General features: G+C 49.5%; 1 protein-coding gene across 1 annotated transcript; it reads left to right on the top strand.

Annotated features, from left to right (window-relative positions):
• The first annotated feature begins 994 nt into the window (after positions 1-994).
• Positions 995-24,406, top strand: LOC111142970 (BSD domain containing 1). Its single transcript, XM_022496328.1, is given in 12 exon segments — positions 995-1,020; positions 1,284-1,344; positions 6,224-6,340; positions 8,246-8,281; positions 8,283-8,465; positions 10,077-10,131; positions 12,831-12,946; positions 13,392-13,460; positions 13,636-13,714; positions 14,730-15,209; positions 20,800-20,903; positions 22,396-24,406. Coding segments are annotated over 12 exon segments (1,344 nt in total). The 5' UTR covers positions 995-1,009; the 3' UTR covers positions 22,429-24,406.
• The last annotated feature ends 70 nt before the right edge of the window (positions 24,407-24,476 follow it).

The following is a 24,476-nucleotide window of genomic DNA, read 5'->3' as shown; positions in this document are numbered from 1 at the left end:
ACTGGTGTCCTGGAAGACAAGTGAAGATAGTGTTTTTAAAAGTAGGAAGGTGACCAACTGTGTCAAGTCAGATGCTGTTGGTCCAAATAAAGATCGAAAGTTGGTCATTGCTCTTAGCATCCCAATACAAATCAGGCAAAAACCTGACGAAAGTGAATTCAATAAATGATGGGAAGAGACGGGAATTGGAGCCAGTGAGTACAACCAAGTCTTAAAGAAGTTTTGCTGTAAAGGGGAAAGGGTGTCCGATCAAGAGAGTGTTGGTATTTATTTCCACGCTTTTAAGATGGTAGAAACAGCAGGTATGACAGGAACAATCCTGTAAAGCGGGGAAACGGAACGGGGGTGGGCGCGGGGGGGGGGGATTACTAAAGCTCTCCCAGTAAACAGACAAGAGGCGATGGTATTTGATGGGTAGCAGATCCAGAAAGTCTCTCCCTTTCACAAGCCAATCCATGTCCGTTGAAGAATTTTTCTCCGTACACCTGCGGACCCTGGCCCAGTGCCCTGCTCTGCGCTTGTTGAATTAGCCCGAAGAGACCCCAAGCAACGGCTACGCGGCTTGTTTCATAAAGGGGGGTGGTCCTAGCCCTGCGCTCTAGGATCCAGACTTTCGAGCTCCAGACCGGCTGCCTTCCTTCCTCGCCTCTGCGCGAACACCTCCGCGGTCCTGGCCGGCGGACGTGGCCCCTGGCAGCCACGGTATCCGAAGTTAGTTGATAAAAAGTAGGTGCTGGTGGGGGTAGGGCTAACGCTTGGGGATGGACTTGAGAACCGAATTGAGTGAGGATTGGGCCGAGACTTCAGGGGCGGAGCTTAAGAGCGAACTCTAGACAGAGAGTGGACCGAGCTCATGGAGGCGGGGCCTAGTGATGGACCGGGGCGGAGATTGGGCTGTGGGCGGTGTCAGCGCGAGGATTGGGCCGGGCGCTCTGGGGCGGTGCTTGGGGGGGTAGTGCCGTGTCGGAAGTCAGAGGTCAGTAAATAGTGGTGATGTCATGCAGGCAAGATGGCGGAAGGGTGAGCCCGTCATCCAGCTCTCGGGCGTTGGGCCCTGAATTCTCCCAGGGTCGGGGTGCTGGGCCAGGGTCCCTGTGGGGAACAGGAGGCCAGCCCGGGAGTGCACGGGGCTGAAAGGGCGGGGTGGAGTCTCAGTGCGAGGGGGTAGGGAAACGGTCTGCCAAGTCTCGGCCCGCGGACCACATCTCAGGGAGAAACTGAGACCCGATCATGCGCGGGCAAGAGTCGCACCGCAGGGCCGCCAGATATATCTGTCTTCGCAGGGAGGACGTGGGCTGGTGGCGGAGCTGGCTGCAACAGAGCTACCAGGCAGTCAAGGAGAAGGTAAGCCGGGCCGGCGCCCTTCCTCCGCCAGGGCCTCGCGCCGCCTCATACAAGCAGGTCCAAGCTGCCCCTCCGGACCAGTGTGGGCGCTGGGCCTCAAAGATGAGGCCCACCCACCCGGGCCCTACTGTTACCCCTGTCGGTCTTGGGGAGGACTGACCCCCGACTCGGACCAGTGTGACACTAGCCACGGTGAAATACAGATTGTTTCAAAGGCCGGAGCTTCCTTTTTGTAGGAATCCATAGTAAGAGCAGTTTATTCCAGCTAAGGAAGTTCACAGCTTTGTAGAAGAGAGAACCTTTGATCTATTGGCGAAGACGTCTGCAATAGAAACTTATTTCTGTAGTCATTCAAATTCTGGAACTCCACAGCTAGCACTCTCTGACAGGTCCTGAGGGTGCAGATGCTATCCTGGGCCTCACAAAGCTCACAGTCTGGTGGGGAGGCAGCAATCCCTGTGGGATGATGAGTGAGCCTTGGCTCTGCCAATAGACAAGGCTGTTGTGTGTTTCTGTTCCACCCCATACTAGTTTGTCAGAACCAGCCCAAGTTAATCCTGAAGGAAAAGTTAATTACTGTTTACTGCAAGAAATTGGGGTGAGCCCTGCTTCAGGGCAGACTCCAGGAGGCTTCTGATCTGAGTTAAATCAGTCCTCTGCTCTGGGGGCATTTTAATACCTCCTTTAGCCTGCATACTTCCGTTCAGCCTCTCAGCTAGCTACAGCCTAGCTAATCTGAGAATGTCCTCAGTTGTTTATGTTGTTGTTGAGGACTAAGAGAATTTCACAGTGAAGTTTAATTGAAAAGCTCTCAAAGGACCTCAGAATACTGTTGAGCGATCTCCTGGAAGGAGAATCTGACATTCATTCAGCAACTGGGGCGAGGACTTTCTGTGTGTTGCCCTCAAGGCCGGTCTTAACCATACTCATGAAAAATAGATAGTTGGTTAGCTTTCCATCTTTGTTCTTGGGAAACTCCCTGTTTGAAGCCAGGGTATGGATGTTGTTTCTGCCTTTGACAGTTCCCCATTCAGAAAGAGGGGACTTAATTTCCCTCTCAGCTAGTTACTGTTACATGAACTTGTACAAGTTATTTAACCTCTCTAGACCTGAGTTCCTCACCTGTAAGATGGGAGTACTAAGAACACCTACCTGATAGTACTGTTGTGAGGATTAAATAATAACGTGTGTCAAGCACTAGGAACAATACTTAGCACACCATAAGTAGTATATAAGCATCAGTTATTTTTATTAAGTCCTGAGGAGGGTGCTGGGGAAACCTCTTAAACACCACTAGTCCATTTTTTACTTCCATTTTTTCCCTTGGTCATTCAGTGCTTTCCTGGCCTTGCCCCCGCCCCCCTTGCCTTCCCATTCCAGCTCCATCTAGAATACTCAGTTCCCAGGACCCTCAGTTCCCTTGCACCCCTAGCATCCATTGCCCTAGAGACCACAGTTCTGAGTTGGTGCTGTAACCTGTCTTCCTCTGCTCCTTCCCTCCATCTACAGTCATTGTGCTTGTTTGCATTTATGCACAGACACTGATAAAGTCATTGCTCCTTGGTCCAACCACAGATTCCCCAAGCTTATTTAGGCCTGAGCACCCCCTCCCCCCGACCAAGCTTTTTCAGTCTCTGATTTGCTTTTCTTCCCCTTATCTTCGAAACTTTCCCCAAACCTAACTCTTCCCTCCAGTGCTCTGTTCAGCTACTTCCTCTTTTTTTGACCTCTAGGAGAAACCCTCGCCTCCTACTTTTCATATTTGAAGTCAACAGCACGATCTCTCATAACTCCCTCCCCATCCCTGCGGCCACCACATGTGAGCTTATCTGTAAACACACTCAGCTTCGCCTACCACTTGCCAAATCCATCGGGTGGTTTTAGCTCTTATCTTCCTGGGCCTTTCAGCTGCACTTGACTCTAGTCATCGCTCAGCCTCTTTCTTGAAACTCGACTCCTTTGGCTTTGTGGCGTGCTCCTCTCTCGATTCTCCACATCTCCTGGCTCTTCTTCCCTTGCTGTTGCATGACTTTCCCTTCTATCCCTTAAAGGTGTGGTTTTTGAGGAGTCTTGTCTTCAGCTCACTGCTCTGTTCCCTCTACAAACTCTTCCTGGGAGACCTCTCCATTTTCATGATAGTGTGATTCCTAGCCCTTTTCTCTGAGCTTTACTGTTTGAGAATAATTCCTGCTGGACAACTGTCCCAGTTAGCCCACTGTCATCGCACATCCTACGTGACCAAAATCATTGTCATCACCTTCTTTCTAAGCCTGCTCCCCCTTCCGCATTTTCTCTCTCAGCTGGCAGCCATCCATCGACCCAGTCACCTAGGTTAGCAGCCAGTGGCTCTTCCTTGACTCTCTCTTGCCCTCACTCAATACATTATTTAATCCCTAAATCTGCCTTTTTTGCTCTTATTTCTTGAATCGGTCCCATCCTTTCATCCTGACCAGCACTATCCTTATTCATATACTCTCATTTCCTTTTCTGAACTTTACAGCAACCTCCTGATGGGTTCTCTTCCGTCTTCTAATCTTGTCACTTTTGTCAGGCCAGTCACTGGAGTGACCTATGAGAAATGCAGACCTCATCCTGTCCCCCCTCCTTCAAACTCTTAGTGGCTCCCCAACTCCCACAAGGGCTGACCAGGCCCACCGTAGTTGCCCTTGGCAGCCTCTCCAGCTTTCTTCCAAACTACTTTTGCATTTCTTTCAATGTTCATTAGGACTAAAATGCTCAGAGGCTGCAGTAAACCCTGGGCCCTGCTGTGCCCCGGCTTCCTTTACTGGCTCCTCTTGCTCATTTTTTGAGGTGCTCAATCCAGGCTTCCCTTCATCAAATCTTTCTAACTTCCTGAGAAAACACTGGTCACCACTCTGGTCTTGTACATTGACACTGTCCTGGGAGCATTTTCCCCGGTAGACGATGACCTTCTTGAGGGCAAGCACCCTGTCGGTTCATACGGGTCCCCTCAGAGCTCACAGTCTAGTGAGGGAGACAGCTGTTCATCACATTATCATGGCAATGGTTATATAATTAAAATGTGCCCATGTACATGAAAATTTAACGAGCAAACATTCTTTGAGTACCTACTCCATGCCAGGTTCTATGTCATACACAGGGAGAGCATCAGTGAGCAAAAAACACGGGCTTGATGTTCACAGAACTCTGTTTATCCAGGAAGCTAGAAAATTGAACGGACAGTGATAAGTCTGCAGCATGACAAATGTTAGAGAACATGCAGGTACCCTGGGAAGCAGGGAGCCAAGCTAATCTGAGGTGCCATCAGGGAAGCTTCTCTAGGGAGGTGACATAAGCATAGATCTGAAGGAAGAACCAGAGTTAACCAGGTGAGGGGGGTCATTCATTGTGTTTGTTCACATATGTGTTCCGAAGAGTTACAATCATGGGTTCAGACACCCTGGAGGTAGGGAGGATGCTAGAGCATTTGAGAAACTTGCAGAAAGCCAGCTAGAGCTCAGGGAGGGACACAGTGGTAGGGGAGAGTCTGCCAGAGAAGAGATGAGATGAGCTTTGGAAGTGAAGGTAAAGATTTTTTGCTTGCTCATAGGATACTGTGTAAGCACTGAAGAATGGAAAGCAGGGACAGCCTAGTCCGCTTTGACTTCCAAAGCTCACAGCAGTGGCACGAGGACAATGTAGTGGAGGTCTTTGATGCACCCTGCAAGGAGTCAGTTTGAAAGAGCAGGTTGGCCTAGACCAAGGTGATGGCAGAGTGGATGGAGAGAATGAATTAATAAATGACCCCTCCACCCTAATTAAGTAGTCCTGAGTCTGAAATGGAGACATGATTCCCACTCCCAGAGAAGCTTCTTGCCTATAGACGACACTGCCCCATCCAGAGACATCCCAAGCTGATGAAAACTAGGCAGGCCCTTCCCCAAAGAAAAAATCACCAGAACCCTCAAAAATGCTAACACACACACACACACACACACACACACACACACACACACACACACACTGAGAAGGCTTGCCAGGGCAAACACAGAGGTAGTCTGGGAAGGTACCCCCCCAGAGTGGGTAAGGATGAAACAAAGCAGGGCGAGACTCAGACCAGAGCTGATGGCCTGCGGGCTCGTGTCATCTGAGTGCAGGATGAGTGGCAGGTCAGTCCGACAGAAGCAAATACCCATTCTGCTCTATGGATGAATAGAATCCTGGCGTGGTAGAACCAAGAACCCCTCAGAGAGAATCCAATCCAGTATTTCTTGACATCCCCTTTGTTGAGTATAAAAATCACACACCTTTTTACTGGCATTAAATTGTCAAGAATTATTCATAAATGCTTTCTAAGCTAATGTGACAGGTTCATGAAATTTTTCAGACAAATAATTTCACATACTGACACATATTTCAACTGAATCTCCCTGTAACAAAAAAAGGAAAAGTAGGAACACTTTCCGTTGATTAAAAAAATCACACACCTTTTCTTCATGTTATTTGAAATTTGAAATAAACATCACAACTTAAAGCATATCAGAGCAACACGTCAGACTCTGTTTGATTTCCAGACGACATGTGCTCCCTTCCCCAGCCTGCTCTTGAACCACTGACAGGGCCGCCTCCCTCATTTTACAGGAGAAACCCAAGACTCGATGAGAGTTACTTGTGGCCCCAGAGCTTCTCGGAGTGCTGGGGCTGAGACTCATCCCCATTTCTCAGAACAACAGGAAGTCCCTCTGTGCGCTGCTGTTCAGTAATCCCAGGTCATGGGCTTGGGACAAGCCAGCATTGTGTCCGTGCCATGGCACCTGAGTTTTCCATATGTCTTTCTGGGACGGAAGAGGCCCAGAGAACAGGAACAAAGGGTAGTGGTGCCAGCTGGCTCTGTCATCCCTCTCTTGTCTTCCCATAGTCCTCTGAAGCCTTGGAGTTCATGAAGCGAGACCTGACAGAGTTCACCCAGGTGGTGCAGCATGACACAGCCTGCACCATTGCGGCCACAGCCAGCGTGGTCAAGGAGAAGCTAGCTGTGAGTACTGCCTCTGCCCTCGGAGTGACTGGCCCTCCAGCCTGACCTGACCCAGACCTTGGTGGGGACACCCCAACCTTTCTACTATTAAGTGATTGTTTCTGCCCAGAGGCTCCCACTTTCAAAGAATTGTGTCTGTCGAGCAAACAAGCTACATGGAAGAAGTATTAACAGGCTGTCCCATTTTTGTATTGTTTCAGCAAATGTTTTCCTGTTAGCAAAGTCATTCATTATAGATAATTTAGAGAATACCTTAAGTAAAAGAAAAAGAAAGACCTAGAGACACCCTTAATTCCACCTCCCAAAGATAACGGCTGTTAATATTGGGGGATATGTTCCTTAGGTCCACTTTCTTTTTCAAAACTGTAATCAACTGAATACCGTGTTTTGTAACCTACTTTCTGACTTGATCATTGCAAACCACGCTCTCCAGCATCATAAATGGCCTGTTACTTTGCTCTGTAGGTTCAGCCATTTCCTAGGTTCCTACTGCATTTTTTACTGGTACTATAAACAGAGCCACATTGAACATTCCGATTGCTAAATCTTTGCCCTTCGTATTTTCTTTATAATAAAATATTGGAAAAGATCATAGGGTGAGTACAGTTTTAGGCCTTGTGATACTTATTGCAAAACTACCCTCCAGAAAGGCTGTGCCAAGTTATATTCTTACTGGCCCTGTTTTTATTGATCAAAGATGTATAGTGGAATCTTCTTGCGAGATAGGAGTTAGATTCTAAAGTCAGCGTGAAAAGTGAAAGTTGTGTATGGTTGGCTTTCCCTGCAAATCTCAAGCTTCTGATGAGGTATGATATACGGGTTTTGTATGAACAGTTTCTCCTTTAGTGCTGGGACAATTGCACTTTCTTTATTTGAGCTCCCGCTGAACCATTTGCCCCGTGATTAGAGGCCATGTTATGAGAAACATGTTTTGGAGTTCTTTCCACCAACCTTATTTGGTTTACTCTTGTAACTTGTTGTAAATTACTGTCTGCCTGCTAATCCCAGCTGCTGATGGGCATGGACGACAAGGAGTAACCCTGCTGATCTGCTAGAGTCCAGCCAGGAGCACAGATGCCATTCATTTCTTCCATTTATTCATTCCTTTTCTTCATTCATTGATTGTATATCTGTGCCAGCAAGTGCCAGCACGCTCCTAGATTCCAGCTGTAAAATGCCGGGATAGCCTCATCAGGAGTAAATATTATGGTTTCCATGAGGTTTAGAGCCTGGCCCTGTCAGCATCCCGTCTGTGCTTTGCTTCGAGGCCATTCTGACCAGTGTGGCTCAAGCTCCGTGTCCCACTTGCCCCTTCTAGCTGATCCATATGTTGGCCCTCAGCTGGTCCCAGGTTTGCCTCTAGGCAGGAATATCTGTTCTCATCCTGCCCGTATTTCCCCAACCTTTTGTACAAAATGTTCCACTTCCTGAACAGCCATGATGATGAAATTGTAATATTACAGTACTGCTGTTTGGTAAATGTTTGTTGTATGCCAGGCATGGTACATGCCTTATCTTTTTTGTCACAACAGCCCTCTCAAGGAAGTCTGTTTATCCACATTTTACAGATCATGAAACAGACTCACAGAGGTTTAGGTCTCCAACAGTGGTACCTTTCCCACCACTCTACCCAGAGGTCCTCTTCCCCACTTACTGTGTATGGCAGGCATCCTGTCCTGCCAATTTTTGATCAGCCTGACTGGCCTTGAAATTTTGATGAAACAGTCAGAGAGTTCTGCTCTGACTTACCCAGGCCTACTGGGTCCCCATTCCACATCTCCCTGGCTGCCTCTGTCCTTCTCCAATCCCAGAGATGGGATGAGAGGCTGTGAGCACATCCCTGGTCCCCACATAGAGAGCACACTTTTGCCCCTGATGCTTCACCCCTCAGTACCCGTCCCCTAGATTATAGCCTGCTGCTGGGCCGCCTGTTTCCTCTGCTTGCTTCTCTCTGCAGACTGAAGGCTCCTCGGGGGCAACAGAGAAAATGAAGAAGGGGTTGTCTGACTTCCTAGGGGTGATCTCCGACACCTTTGCTCCCTCACCAGACAAAACCATAGACTGCGATGTCATCACCCTGATGGGCACGCCCTCTGGCACAGCTGAGCCCTATGATGGCACGAAGGTATCCATTACATTCATCCTCCTCTGCAGGTGCCTACCAGCACTGGGTTCTAGTTTCCAACGTGCACTCACAAAAGCGATACGTGTTCAGGCCAGAAAATAAACATGTGTATGTAACTAAATTGAAGAATACTAGTAAGCAGAAGTATAATGATTCCTAAATCCAAAATCCCATCCCTCAAGGAGAATCACTGATCTCTCTTTGGTGTCTAACCTGTCATTTCTTTTTGTTTGCAAGTATTGGTAAAGATAGTTTGGATTTTTTTCTTTTTACCCCAAAAGGCACTTTATACATGCCATTTTATAACCTGCTATAAAAAAAAATGTTTAAAATATATTAGCATCTTTCTTAATCACCATCATCGTAATGTCTTTAAATTCTTGCAAGTAAAGATAGCGTCATTATTCATTCCCCTCGTGTTGTACATTTGGATTCCCTTCAGCTTTCAGCCGTAATAAGGACTGCTCTACGGCATGATACTCCCAACAGTGGGGTTAAAGCTGATTTCCAGTGGGAATGAGTGCATGGGCCGAGGATGTCTTCAAAGCACCTAGATCAACCACAGCGGCAGGATATTTCTTACACATTTTATCTTCTCAGCATTACTTCTTACGTTTCAGAGTATTTTCTCCTAAATGCAGTGTAATGTCACGGCAGTTGGGCCTTCATAGCATTTTTACCACATTGAAATTCCATTCGAAACACAATGATTTTTCAAGTATTATCACTAACGCCACCACTTAGTGACCATTTGAGTGGAAGTGTGAAATTTCTTAAATTGTAGGATTTTAAATTATAACAGCAGTGGATCACAAAGGCCCTTGCTGACGTTCTGATAAAGACAGCCAGTCCTTGCTTCACGTAATACTCAGGAAGGAGGGTGAGGTTTTCTGTTTGTCGCTCCTGTGGCCCTAACAGGAACCCAGGAGGTAATTCATTTGGCAGACTGCTATGAAATTTAGAAATTCTTGGGCCTGGGCGGCTCAGTCAGTAAGCAGCTGCCTTCAGCTCAGGTCATGATCCCAGAGTCCTGGGATCAAGCCCCATATCAGGCTGCCAGCTCAGTGGGGAGTCTGCTTCTCCCTCTGTCCCTCACCTCTCTTTCACTCTCTCAAATAAATAAATAAAATCTTTTAAAAAGAAAAAATATTAAGTTCTTGATGAATGGTTTTAATTTGAGGGAGCTACATTCCTTCAAAATTTACCCATAAATTTGGGCTTTATTAATATATTTGAACTAACATTTTTCAAGTTTCACATAATTCAGAAGCATTTTATACATACAATTTTGTAGTCTGCTTACACTGTATTTTCTTGGTTCCCAAGGTAGAGTAAATACTAGGGGAAAGACCATTTTTCTGAAAGCCCCAGTTTTGCCCTCCTAGCCTAGTACTCCCCTCTCTAGCCATAGGGTGAGCTGATGAGTGCCCCACGGGTCTGGCAGCCAGCAGGGGGAGAAGCTGGATTGAGGTTGACTTCTAGTGAGAAAAATGTATAGGGGAGGGACATCTTCAAAGCACCTAAATTAACAACAGTGGTAGGGTCTGCTGTCAGAGAGGAGATGTGTTCTCTCCCTAGCACTCCAGAAGTCCTGTTCTTTGTTTCTTACAGGCTCGCCTCTATAGCCTGCAGTCAGACCCGGCAACCTACTGCAATGAACCAGATGGTGAGGGGGCAGCCGTGAGGGGGCAGGCCTGTAGGGAAGGGAGATGGGGGATTCTGGGATGAACACCCTGTTTGTCTCTGATAGCATAGGCCCGGCTCCCCTGTGTGGAGGGATGAGAGCGGGGCTAGAGCGCGCCTTACGTGTGGCGGGATGGGTTGTCAGTCCCTTTTCCTCCCTGAGCCTGAACTGTGTGCATCCTGGTCTACAGAGACTTTACTCCACTCCCTCCCATTCCCCTCAGACCCCCTTCCCACCCTAGCCCTGCTGCCCTGCCTGCCTTCTCTTGAGCGTTTGTTTGCCAAGCCCTGCCATGCAGCAAGTCCCAGGCTGGGAACTGGAGCTCAGAAAGAGAAACGGGCAACCGTGGAAGCAGCGATAGTAGGGATGGAGTCCTGCTTCCATGGACGGGAGCCCAGAAGGAAAGCACCCAGCCCGACCTGGGGAACCTAGGAGGTGACACTGACATGGAGGTTTTAAGGGTGAATTAGAAGTAAACTAATTTCGGGGCACCTGCCTGACTCAGTGGAGCTTGCAACTCTTGATCTTGGGGTGCTAAGTTCAAGCCCCACATGGGGCATGGAGCCTACTTAAAAAAAGAAAAAAGAAGTAAACTAATTTTACTTTTGGCAGTGGGAGAAGGCCGTTCAAGCGTGGCGACAGGATATTTGAAGCTTCTGCACTGGGGAAGGCTGATGAGGGGGCATGTGAGGGAAGGAGGCAACGAGAGCTGTCGGTTGGGGCCCCGTGTGGGCCAGATCAGAAGGGCTTTGGGTGCCAGACTAAGCAGTTTGAATTTTGCTCTGTATGCCTCAAGGTAGTGGTTCTTAACCTTGTTTTAGTCGTACGGGCCTTTCAAAACCTGCTGATGATGACAAGCCCTCTCTCCGCAAAATTTTATAATGCAATAGGGGAATTCTTTGACCCTCTGAAGCCCATTCTTGGGTCCTAGCTTAAGAAGCCCTCCCTAGGAGTGCCTGGGTGGCTCAGTGGGTTAAGCCTCTGCCTTCGGTTCAAGTCATGGTCTCAGGGTCCTGGCATCGAGTCCCGCATCGGGCTCTCTGCTCAGCAGGGAGCCTGCTTCCCCCCCCCCCTCTCTGCCTGCCGCTCTGCCTACTTGTGATCTCTCTCTGTCAAATACATAAGTAAAAACTTAAAAAAAAAAAAAAAAAAAAAAAAAGCCCTCCCTAGGGGCACCTGGGTGGCTCGGTCGGTTGAGCTTCCTACTCTTGGTTTTGGCTCAGGGTTGTGAGAGCAGGGTCCTGAGATCAAAGACTCAGAGAAGAGTCTGCTTATCCCTCTCCCTCCCTCTGTGCCCCCCTACTCACTTGCTCACACTCACTTTCTCTCTAAAATAAATAAATCTTTAAAAAAATAAATAAATAAAACCCTCTCTAGAGGGGGTACCTGCCTGACTCAGTCAGTTGCTCATGCAACTCTTTGATGTCAGGGTCATGAGTGTCAGCCCCACATTGGGTGTAAGAATTTACTGAATAAAAAAGTAATGGGATGCCTGGGTGGTTCAGTGGGTTAAAGCCTCTGCCTTCAGCTCAGGTCATGATCCCAGGGTGCTGGGATGGAGCCCCGCATCAGGCTCTCTGCTCAGCAGGGAGCCTGCTTCCCCCTCTATCTCTGCCTGTCTCTCTGCCTACTTGTAATCTCTCTCTGTCAAATAAATAAATAAAATCTTAAAAAAAAAAAAGTAATAATAATAAAAATAAAAGCCCTCTCTAGAGAACTACTGAAGGGTTTTGCAGGCTGGGGTGATTAGATTTTGCATTTTGTGGAAGAGTCATCAAGCATGGTTGTAAAGGGTAAACTAGAGAAAGATAGAAGATGGGAAGACTTGATAGGAGGCTTGGTAGGAAGGCCAGAACCTAGGGAGTGGCAGGTGCATGGAAGAGGACAGTGTGCATACGAAGACACTGAGGAAGTGGAATGCAGAGGGATCGGATAAAGGAAGAGTCCAGGAGGGCCCCCAGGGCTCTAGCGGATAACCACGTGGGACAGCGTGGGAGAGAAGAAAGTGAACACACGTGGGGTTTGCTGCACTTGAGCAGGCAGGAGTGTCTGGAGGACACCTGGACCCCCGGATCTGGAGCCCAGAAGGGTAGCTGGGGCTGTGAAGATGGAAGAGTTGTCGGCCGAGGCAGAGGTTAAAACTTGTGGTTTAGTGGAACTTATCTTAACGGGAAAAAAGAGAATGAGAAGAGATAAGGAGAGGAAAAGAGGAGTCCACTGAAGACTCTGGTGGAACAACTAGAAGGGTGGGAGGAAAATCACAAAAGCCCAAGAAGCCAGGAGAGAAGAGGGCTCCCAGGATCAGGAGAGGGATTGGTCACATGAGGGAGGGCAGAGAGGTAGCCATGGAAACATGGGGCCCGTGAGGACCTGAGAATAGTGGTTTCAGAGAGGAGGGGGCTCAATGGCCAAGTGTAGTGGGCTAAAGTGTGAGCAGGCTTGTGAGAACATGCATGCAGACTACAGGCCGTCCTAGAGATCACTTTTCAGTGCGTTGCCATGGTATCAGTGGGGCGTACTACCCCATTACCCTTCCTGACCCCCCACCTTTGGCGAAATGGCTTTGGAAAAAACCTTAAGCTTTCCTCACTCTCCTTATCCATGCTTAGGTGTCTTTTCTGTAGGCCGGTGTTCCCTTTCCAGACCCAGGAAACTGACCATCAGCGTTTGTCCCTCTGCAGGGCCCCCGGAATTGTTTGACGCCTGGCTTTCCCATTTCTGCCTGGAGGAGAAGAAGGGGGAGATCTCAGAGCTCCTTGTAGGCAGCCCCTCCATCCGGGCCCTCTACACCAAGATGGTGAGGGCCCAACTGGTAGCACCTCAGCCAGCTTCGGTTTCAGGTTTCGGAAGGTGGGAGGGACCTACCTAGAGTCACTCCAAAGTCATCTGGCCCAAAGAGCCATCAGAGACCCTCTAGAGGCAGACCAGCCAGGTCCTAAGCTAAGAATCCACGTGGGTAAAGCTGATTTGCCAAGTTTCTGGCAGTCATGTGAGAAATGGAAGGGCCAGCAAAGCCTGATGGGAATTCTTTTCTCCTTCCTTGGCCAAGCTGGGTCAGGAAGGTGGGTGTAGGGGTGGAGGGTGTAAGTGCTCTGAGAAAAACCGCCCAGCCACTTAACCACATCGGAAATCCAGAGCAGCTCCGGAAATCCAGAGCAGCTCCGGGCAGACTGATCAGACTGGGGGCGCAGACCCTACACAACCACTCCCAGAGTCTCATCTCCACTGTCCCCTCCCTCCAGGTCCCAGCAGCTGTTTCCCATTCAGAATTCTGGCTTCGGTATTTCTATAAAGTCCATCAACTAGAGCAGGTATGCTGGCCTGGCCTGGGGAGGTCTTCCACTCAGCCCTTGGGGAAGTAGGCTGGATTTTGTTGAGGGAAGAAGGGGCACAGGGTACCAAGAGCTCTGGGGTCAGGGCCAGGGTCTGGGAAGAGCTGGCCCTGACCAATTCTGGCTGTCTCCCCCCCCACCCCAACACACTCAGGAGCAGGCCCGGAGGGATGCCCTGAAGCAACGGGCGGAACAGAGCATCTCTGAAGAGCCTGGCTGGGAAGAGGAAGAAGGTAAGAGATGGTGAGAGGTGGTGGGCAAGTAACAGGTCCTGTCGTGCCTCTGGGGATCATCTGGCCATTCTGTGAGCATTCTGCCAAGAGAGATCTGGCACCCAGGGAAGCATAGGGCATATATACAGCATCTGTATATGCTGAGGACAGGCTCAGCTAACAAGGGAATGTTTGCCTGGGCTGGTGGAATTCCTGGTTCAGGTACAGAAATCACTGGGTCAGGAGCGGCAGATTCCCCTGCCAGCCCATGGACCAGCCCCTTCAGAGTCACCTGGGATGCTGACTGGAATTCCAGATTCCCTCCCCCCGCCCACCATTCTAAATGAGACTCTGGGGGGATGTGTCCAGACTTGCTTTTGGCTTCACGCCCAAGCACAGGAGCCCAAAACGGGGCTTGAATTCGTGACCCTGAAATCAAGACCTGAGCTGAGGTCGAGAGTCAGATGCTTAACCAACTGAGCCACCCAGGCACCTCCAAACTTGTATTTCTGACAAGCTCCCCTGGTAAAGTGCATGCCTGGCCGGGTTCAGGAACCACTGGGAAGTGTTGGCTTAAGGAGGTAGCTGAGCATCCTCTACCTGGTAGCTTGGCTTAGGACAGTAAGTTAGAGCCGCCCGTAGGCCTTTACCACATGTATTAAGTGTTCTCCTTATTAAGGAAGGTTAAGTGTCTTGTCCAAGATCATGCAGTGAGGATATAGCAGAGCCCGTCCTGAACCCAGAACTGATTCACTGTCAGATCTTAACTTTCTAATCTATGACACCACCTTGGGCTGTGCTGCTGGAAGCTGAGTGTCCACCAGCCATATGCTAGGCCTTGTGGGTAGGAGAGGTTTTGACCGACAGGGAGTATCTGTGGATGAACCGTGATGGGGAGAGGGTGAGGAAGCTGGTACCCTTTAGTCTTGACCAGAGTAAGCTTTGGCAGGAACCTGAGGTCTGTCTGCAGAGCGCTCCAAGGTTGCCTTGGGGCTGACCAGGGCACATAGCTGTCTTCCCCTTTCTCTCTTGACAGAGGAGCTTGTGAGCATTTCACCCACGTCTCCAAAAGAGGCAAAGGTTCCTGTGGCCAAAACTTCCACATCCCCTAAAGGAGGACCTGGCCCCCTCAGCCCCTGTGAGGAGAATCCTGTGACTCCAGCCGAGCCTCCTACAGAGGTGACCCCGTCAGAGAGCAGCGAGAGCGTCTCCCTCGTGACACAGATCGCCAAACCTGCCGCTGCAGCCGAGGCACCAGGGTTGCCCAAGGACCTGTCCCAAAAGCTTCTAGAGGCATCTTTGGAGGACCAGGGTCTGACTGTGGATGTGGGTGAGACTGGGCCCCCGCCCCCAGCTCCGATGAAGCCCCACACCCCTGCTGGCCGCCCCAGTGGCCCGGAGCCCAGGCCTCCAGCCAGAGTAGAGACTCTGAGGGAGGAGGTGCTCACAGACTTACGGGTGTTCGAGCTGAACTCCGACAGTGGGAAGTCTACACCCTCTAACAATGGGAAGAAAGGTAAGTCAAGGCCAAAGCCCGGGTTGGGGGCGGCGGGGGGAGGGGGGAATAGCGTTGCTACCCTGTAAGGCAGACTTGTGTCCTCACCCTTTGGGAGGATCCCAGCAGCAGTTGTCCTTCATTTGTGATACTGATGATGGCAGCTGCTGTCTGTGAAGTGTTTATTACCATATTTCACGCATTTAAAATGTACCTGTTTTCTGAAATGAGGGTGCATCTTACAATCGTTAGGGTCTTAGTTTCAACAAAGTAAGGTTTGTGCCAGGTTCACTTAATTTCTCATTACATCTCACAGCCCAGTGAGGTCAGTATTATTGTCCTTTCTTATAGTGAAAACAGTGAAGCTCAAAAATGTTAAGTAACTTTGCTCGAATTCGCATGACCGGGAAGTGGCAGGCCCAGATTCAGACCCAGGTCTCTCGGACTCGGAGCCCATGCCCTTAGCTACCAGCCTGTGCCAGTTTCCCTGCATTTGGACGATGCGGACTTGTGCTGGGTTGGAAATCCCTGTGACATTGATGGATGTCAGAGGTCTTCTCCCCTGGGTGACCTCAGGCAAGTCATGTAGCTTCCCTAAGCTTACTGCATTGTTATGAGTTTGAAACATAAACAGCACTTACAGACATAGTTGAAAAAAGAATAAAATGAATCCTCATGAACTTGCTGTGACCCAGCTTAAGTAATAAAGCTTTAGTTTCTTATCTGTGTAATGGAATTTTAGACTGGAGACTGACTTTTTGTCAAAGGGGAACCTCTCTAATTCCTGGAATTAGACAGTGATAGCTCTGGTGTTGACTTTTTTGCCACATCCAGACTGCCTCTTCAGAGATAGCTGATTGTCCGAAGGCCACTCCACACACACACACACACACACACACACACACAGTCTCTGCTGACACACCAGCCTCTCCTGAAACACACACACACAGTCTCTCCTGACACACCAGCCTCTCCTGAAACACACATACACAGTCTCTGCTGACACACGTACCAGTCAGCCACAAAACTTGCCCAGCAGGTGAGCCCAGGCCTGCCAGCGCAGGGAGGACTGGTTTGCCGCAGTGGAAGGGAGACTGGCCCCGCCCCACCCCTACCCTGCTCCCTGATGGGAACAGAGGGGTAGGGTTGCCAGTTTCCAACACAATGCTTCCCTTCTGGCTCTGGTTCAGTGAGGTCATCCATTGAGCTCCTACCTACTCTTTATGAGACACTGAGGAGGGAGGGGCAAAAGCCACAGTCTTTATGACGGAGCATGACACAGTATGGGCCAGGCTCGGTGCTGGAGTTCAGAGAAAGAAGGAACCTCCGGCATCAGAAGTTGTTTCACCGAGGAGACGGGCATTGTAGAGGAAAGGTGGAGAGTTTGGGGCAGGTGCAGGGGCGTGGTAGTCCCGGCTGAGGGACCTATGAAGTGTGGATAGCAGAGGCCACGGGGCACGCTGCAGGGATGGTGACGGAAGCCCATTTTGCTGTATTATCTTCCAGGAGAGGGAGGAACAAGAAGGGCGGATGGATTAGCTCAGAAGTAGAACTTAAGAGCCTAACCTTAAGGTGAACTTGGAAGGTTGGACTTGGCCTGACCAGTACTGAGAGCTTTACATGTCGGGGCTAAGGGCTCGGGCTCTGGGGTTCAGAAAGTTCTGGGTTCTAATCCCAACCTTGCTTCTAAAGCATATGACTTGAGAAGTTATAGATCTTCTCTAAGCCCCATTTATTCCTCTGTAAGTTGGGGGTAACTGTTTCACGATAGGCCCTCATTCAGGGAAGAGATCTGAGTAGAGCCCTGCTTTGGGGAAATGATAATAAGGAACCATGTCTGAGCACTTTCTATGACTGTATAGGTCTGTGCTAAGCACTGGATATGCACATCATTCAATCTTCACAGAAGCCCAAGAGATCGGAGTAATTTTCCCCATTTTTTTACTGGAAGGAAACACAGATCAATCACCCACCCACCAAGTATTTAGAAAAGTGTAAAATAGTGTTTTGGGAAGGTGGAAGTACAGGTGATGCCCAAAAGGCAGTGGGGGGTTTGGCTGGGTGGTACGACAGGCCCATTTGAGGTAGTGTTTGTGTAGAATTGGGCCATGGGAGAGCAGGATCAGAAAAATTACTGGTGGGTTGAGCGGGACAAAATGAGATTATGGGGAAGCTGTAGCACAAGCTCTCCATCCCTCTGCTCTCCCGCCTCTGACATGCTCGGGGATTGGGGCGGGGGTTGCAGGAGGGCTGGGGAGTCACTGCAGAAGACCCACTAGAAGCAATTGTCGTCACTGAGCTGGGGGAAGCCGGGGTCTTGGACTGGGAGGGGCCCAGTGGAAACAGAGTAGAGAGAGTGGATCTTAAAAGAATGAAGTCTTGGAGACAGTGACTCCTTTTCCCTCTTATGTCCATATCCTTAGAGGACAGAGGAGAGCTTGGTCCCTGTGCGCAGCAGAATCTCCTGCGGTGGCCTCGCCATCGGGTTTCCCAAGGTCCCGGGGCGGTCACTGTCATTGTAGAGCTGCTTCCTGCTGTCATTTTGTCCGAAGATCCATTTAATCTCAGAGCCTGGACTTACCTGCTCAGATTCCCTTGGCAGGAAGGAGGAGGAGAGATGGGGATAGGCCTGTGGCCTGCGAGCTAGGAGCAGCCCTGGGCTCACGGCCCTCCTTCCCCAGTGACTGACCTGACAGTGGCTTTTGCCATCATTTCTTCTCTGGGGAAGCAGAGTTCTGGTTAAACAGAATAAAGTGAGCTGAGTGACAACACTGAGATTAATAATCACCCGAAAACTCCCCTTTCTTAAAAAAAAAAACAGCAAAACTTCATGAAAGCTTAAATTGTTTTGGCATGAGTCTGTTCTCTGCCATGCGCACAGTGTCAGGGAGATCTTAGCACTCTTGTCGTGCGACAGGACAGGATGGGGGAAGGAGGCACATGGGAAAGAAAACCCTGATTCTCATCTCTGCCACTCGAAGCCTCCATCTCGTCCTCTAAATCGGGACTGTTCATACTCGCCTCAGAGGGTGGATAGGAAATGCTCCAAACTGTAAGCTGATACTCTGTTTTTTTACCCCTGGAAGGGCTGCCCTCGAATTTAAAGCCTGAAAATGAGAGTTTAACATCCCTGGAGGGCAACCTGAGGTCAGGGAAAGCTGTCATGGCCACAGCCACAGCTCTGAGATGAGGAATCTTCCAGGAGTCGGGCTTCTGACCCACAGAAAGCCCGGTGTGTGCCACCAGAGTGTCCCGAAGACATAGGGAGACTTGGACGCGGCGTCTGAAGAACCAGGTCTCCGTTGCTGGTCTGCCCTGGCCAGTCACCGGGCCACATGCAACATGACTTACCTCGGAGACAGTGCCTCTGACGGCCCCGTTTGCTAAATTCCCACCATGTGTACATGTTATGTGCACTTCACATTGACATCTCTGATCTTAACACTGTTGTATCTTAGAACTTAAGGCCCAGGCCTACAAGGAGTCCCCAGGTACCTATTCATAATGCAGAATTCTGGGCCACTTACCTGGGCCTGCAGGGTCTGAATGAGGGGGGTGGGGAGGCAGTCATCTGCATTGTAATCTCCTGTGTGGTTCTCTGCAAAGAGGGTGGTTTTATCCTTATTTTATAAATAGACTGAAGCCCAAAATAACTTAACCCAAGACTACACAATAGATAAAAAAGTAGGGATTCACAGGTCTGCGTGGCTCCAGAGACCAGGCATGATCTCACAAGGCTGCTTGTGGCCACCCAGGTGGCTAAGAAGGAAAACAGTACAAGACCCCTTATAAAGAACGTTAGGGGTGCTTGGGGCAGGGGTGTCAGAGCCTGGGTCCCTGGTGAGGAGCAAGCTGAGCAAGAAAAAGCAAAGGACGTGTTTATAGGTCATGTCGTTGTGAGATCAGGGACCTCCTCTTTTTGAAGGTGCTTTTAATAGATGAGAAAAAATACGAAGTAGTTTATGTTCATTTTAGGAAAAAAAAAAAGGAAAATTATCCCCTGACCTCATCTCCTAAAGGTAGTTATTGTTAGCATTATTGTGGGTATGTTATGCATCTTTTCTCTATGTATACAAACATCTCAGCTTATTTTTTAATAGAATCATACTGCATATGCTTTTTTCCGCATCTACTTTTTAAAAAAATCTATTTTTGTAGTTTTCTTCTTAGAATAACTTTCACGTGTACATTTTTTTTTAATGTTGCCTGTAAGTCATACCCAAATGTGCATGTTGAGAGCAGTGATTGCCAAACTTAGCAGACATCAAAATCACCTAGAGCAGGGATTAGTAGACTTTTTCTCTCTATGGCCAGATCACAAATGCTTCAGTCTGATGGAACGCCCTCAGCTCTGCTGTCGACGCAGGAAAGCAGCCGTGGGCAATAGGGAAACAAATGGCAATGGCCCTGCTCCAGAATTTAATTTCCCAAAACAGGCAGTAAGCTGGATTTGGTCCCCGCGCCTTGTCTGCCAACCCTGCTTTAGGAAAGGATTCCATGAATATTTATTGAGTACAAACTCTGTATTCAAGGCACTTGGCAGACCTGAGAAAGGAAAACAAAGATCCCTGCCCTCGGGGAGTGCACATTCCAGTTCCTCTATTATTACAAATAAGCAGAGTCAGTCTCATGATGTAATATATTTGAAAGTTGGTAAATACAATGGGAAAAAACAAGTAGTTTAAAGTATAAGGTAGGATGGTGTGGGGCAGGGGGGCGCCTGCGTGGCTAGTTGGTGAAGCGGTTAAGCGTCTGCCTTTCAGCTGGGGACATGGTCCTGGGGTCCTGGGATCAAGCCCCTTACTGGGCTCCCTGCTCGCCGGGGAGCCTGCCTCTCGCTCTCCCTCTGCCCACCCTGCTCATGCTCTTTATCTCATTCTCTATCTCAAATAAATAAAATCTTCTAAAAATAAATAAAGTAGGACTGTCAGGGTAGGCCACATTTAGATGGGACGATTTGAGCAAGGGTGTGAAGGAGATGAGGAAGTTGGCCTGTGGGTGGACATCTGAGCAGAGAGTTCTGGGTACAAGGAAGCCCATGCAAAGGTCCTAAGGCAGGAATGTGTCTGGTGTGTTTCAGGACTAGCAAGGTCAGTGAAGGTAGAGTGGAGTAAGTGAAAAGGAAAATGTTCTTTGTATATGTCTTCTGGAAGATGTCTGTGGCTCTGGGGAGCCTCCACACCAGACTGCTTCGCCACTATAGTAACTTCCTTTTTCTCACTTAATAGTTTTAGACTGTTTTGCCATGTGTATAAGTGTTCTGCAGCCTAACATTTAAAAGTCTCATAATCTATTATGTGACTACACCATTTATTTTTAAAATTCCCTATCAGTGAACTCTCAAGTTTGTTTCTGTTTTTGTTTTTTGTTTTTTTAATTTTCATCACTATAAACAGCACTACAGTGAAATTCCTTTTGGTTAAATCTTTGACTCCAGGATTTTTCCTTAGAATAGATTCCCAAAAGGAGAATCACTGAGCCGGAGTGACAACAGAATATGAGACCTTTGATGTATATTTGCCAGGCCCTTTTAAAGAGTGCCGTCGCCCCCAGCTACAAACTGTCCATACATACCCCTTCCCGCCTTTCATACTGTGGATCTCGGTTCTAGGCTCAAGCACGGATATCAGCGAGGACTGGGAAAAGGACTTTGACTTGGACATGACCGAAGAAGAAGTGCAGATGGCACTCTCCAAAGTGGATGCCTCTGGGGAGGTGAGTGGGCCTGGTTGGCATCAGGGAAGCAAGCCCAATGATCTCAAGGTCTGAGGACTTTCCCCATCGGACCCAGCCATCCCCTAAGGGTGGATCCCTGCTCGTCTCTGAGATGGTAGCTTTGGGAAGGGTGCTGGAGCCTCCATTCAGGCCCTGAATTGTTCCCATCAGCAGGCTCTGCTTGCCCTAAGTTCCAGGGTGGATGGTGGGAGAGTTCCTGACATTAGCTCTGCATGAAAGTCACCTGAGGAGCCAATAAAAAAAAACGCAGGCTCCAAACCCTGCCTTACATCTTCTGATTCATGGTCCCCAGGGATGGGACCTGAACAGATTTCCTGGCCTTGGGGCAAACAGCAGTGTGATCTAGGGCAAGTTACTCAACCTGAGCTTCTGTTTCCCCATCGAAAACCTAGAACTGGCCCTAGAAGCTTGTAAGCTGTGATAGATAACACACCTAGACATGTTAGGCATCGTGCCTAAGACATGGGAGTAGCAGTGAACATTACTGAAGCCACCACAAAACCCAGTCCAACTAGAAGCTCAGAGGCCTTCCTACTCTTAGGCTTCTTTACCTGCAGAGTCGAGCGGGTCATTTTGAATGAAAGACAGGGAGAAAAGCTCTCACAACTACTAAGTGACAGGACTGAGGCTCCAGCCCAGACATCTGATTCAAGTCAGTGTTTCTTCCACTGTCACCCAAGAACCACATGATTCCTTCCATCATGTAGCTCATGAAGCTGCTGTAAAGAGGGGAACAGATGAGACAGACAGGCAGGGCCTCGGTTTTCATATTGGAAAACTGAAGCCCGGGGAGAGGTAGAGACCCACCCAAGAGTCTTTGGCTCCTGTGACCTCACTATACCCAGAGCAGAGAAGGCCCCTGAGCCCCTCTCATGTCACAGGGGCTTGATGCTTTCTGTGTTTCTACGGCCCTCTGTAAAACCTGACAGCTGGTTGCGTAAGCAGAGTCATTGTACCGCCTCTCAGACCCGGGATCAGCTGACAGCAGGCCGACAGAAAGTGCCCTGGGGACACTTGAGCTGAGGGAGCAGGGTGCTAGAGCCCCTGAGGAAGACCCTGTGAGCGCCCGAGCCCAGTGCCACCTTGCCTCTGATCACAGTGCCCCTCTCCAGTTCTCCTTAAGGGACTGACTGACATGGCTCCTGGAGGCAAGGTGTCCCCTTCTAGCATCCAGTGTGGGCTGGTGAAGCATTTCCTTGGGGTCTGGAATAATCAGAGCAGCAGAGCCACCACTTAGGCAGAGGGCAGTTCTGCTCCCCAGACACATTCCTTAAGACAGTGGTTCACTCTCCCAGAGGCCAGGAGGGTATGGCCCAAGGTGAGGCTGCGGGGGAGTGGATGGGCTGGTCTTTGGGCAGGTGGGCGCGGGGGACTATGCAGAAATGGAGGCAGCAAGGGGAGGTTGGGCCTGGGCTTGACTCAGAGGAGTAAATATGTATTTGTGCTCTCCATTATCCCCTTCTGTCTGCAGCTGGAAGATGTAGAGTGGGAGGACTGGGAATGAGGGGAGCCGGAGCGTGCTGCTCCCCCACCCACAGAACCTCCCACCCCCTCGCTCGTCTCAGCCCAGCCCTGGAAGACACTGACTGAGAATGTCCCCCCAGTGGCCTCTCTCAACCAGAGCTCTGGGCACAGATTCTGGGTGGCTCCTTGCTGGTCCTTTGGACCTCTGCTCACATCTGGGAAGGGGCTCACTAAATCCAAACCAGGAACTCTGACTTGTGCCAACCATAGGATGACTCAAGGGGGAAGAGACTTACCCCCTTCACCAGAAGAGCCTGCATTTCTCTGCTGAACACCCACTGTTCTTAGGGATTCTTGCTGGGAAGTCCCAAGGGATAATTCTAGCCCCTCTACCTGTGTAGACGGAAGCTAAGCACCAGTCTCCTGGAGGAAGCGGAGACAACACTCTGTCCACCCATAAGTAGGCAAGGAAGGCCATCCCACCATCCTTGGCTAGACCGGGATGGCAAGCACATTCTGGTTCCTAGCCCAGTGAGTAAGAGGCATTCCTCTCTGGGAAACTTGCCTCTCTTGGGGAATCTCCCCCTCCCAGGCATTTTCCATTCCCAGAAAGGTTCCTCATGGTTCCAAATCTAGAGACCAAACCCTGAGTTCCCACCTCCTTCCTCTTGTCTGGCCCAGGCTGGTATGTCCCCATGCCTCTCCCAGGGCTTCTTTGTGTCGGATGCACCCAAGTCCTTAGCCCAGCTGTGCCACCAGCAAGAGTCTGCTCTTGCATTTCTTCCCCTCCCCAAGAAGGGAGGGGGTCACTTCAGGCCCTTCTGTGCATTGCCTGGTGGGATACCTTGTCCAACCAGCTACCCACCTCCACCCCCCTGTAGCTTAGGACACAAGCCAGCTACCAGCAGTACAGAGCAGCGATCGAAGCCGAGTACTTCCGACTCTGGTAAGCCTGGCTTCTCCCCCTCAGCCCTTCTGCTTCTTGAAGGGATATGCTGGGGATGAACTTCTTGAGGCTCTCATCAGGCTTCTGCAAAAGCTCTTCTTCCTGAAGACTAACCCAGTCTTTGTGGCTCTCACCCTCCACTCTGGTAAAGCTGTTCCTCTCTTGGGGGAATGAGGGGCTGCAGGAATTCCTGGAGACCCTGGTGCTTCATGATGCTGCTTGGTGATTCTGGTACAGAGTCTGGTGTATTCACCAGTGAGCTAAAGGGAGTGTGGTCAGGTGTGCTAAGAGAGTGGCAGTCACTTCCACTCCAGACCTTCAGTGAGGGGGTGGGATGGAAAGAATGTTGAATCTTTTTTTTTTTTTTTTTGACGGGATGGGGTTTTTCTCTTTGTAATTATTTCTTTAGTTTAATTAACCTTTTGGTTGTTTGTGCAATATTATATATTTTAAATTATAATGCATCTCCCCCAGAGTATTTTGTAGCCAGGAAAAGAAAAAAGGAAAAAAAAAAAAAAAGATTCTAACAGCTGTTAGTTTTGTAATTAAAAAAGAAAGAAAAAAGAACTTTGTCCTGAACCTTTTCCAGACTTGCCGTTAACAGCATTAAAGAGATTCAACAGAAGCTGGAAGGTGTCTGGGGGTCTATTCTTGTCCCCAACAGTGGCTGCCCCAGAGGCAGGGCAGGACGAATACAGTGTGCAGGCTGGCTTCTGGCGTGGAGCCTGGGGAAGGGGCAGGGATGGCAGCGGGGGTGGTCTGGGTCCCTAGGAGGTCCCCTGTCCTCACCTCAGACTCAGCTTAGACTCTGGGGTGAGGCAGAGACCAGGCCCCTAGCAGGCCTCTCACTGAGACAAGGAGTTGAGAGGCCGTCTCTGCATTCCCAACGCTTCTGCTTTTATTTGGAAAGGAAGTTGCAACAGCAATGGTTCCAGTTGCTCTTGGTCACTTTTCCCCTCTCCTCCCCCAGTGTGTGTGTATGATTCTGGGGTCTGTTCTTCATTAACTTGAGTTAAACACCTGTGTGAAAATCACTTGTTAGCTGTAATAAAAGGGAAGTCTGAATGAGGCCCTCTGGTTGCATGAAGATCTTTTAAGGGAAAGAGAAGTAAAGCTGGGGAGGGTGTAGGTAAGTTTCAGGA

The sequence above is a fragment of the Enhydra lutris genome, unplaced genomic scaffold (genome assembly GCF_002288905.1).
Source record: "Enhydra lutris kenyoni isolate GAN:26980312 unplaced genomic scaffold, ASM228890v2 scaffoldscaffold9, whole genome shotgun sequence".
Lineage (NCBI taxonomy): Eukaryota > Metazoa > Chordata > Mammalia > Carnivora > Mustelidae > Enhydra > Enhydra lutris.
The sequence above is the reverse complement of the archived record's forward strand: the minus strand, read 5'-3'. Positions and strand labels throughout refer to the sequence as shown.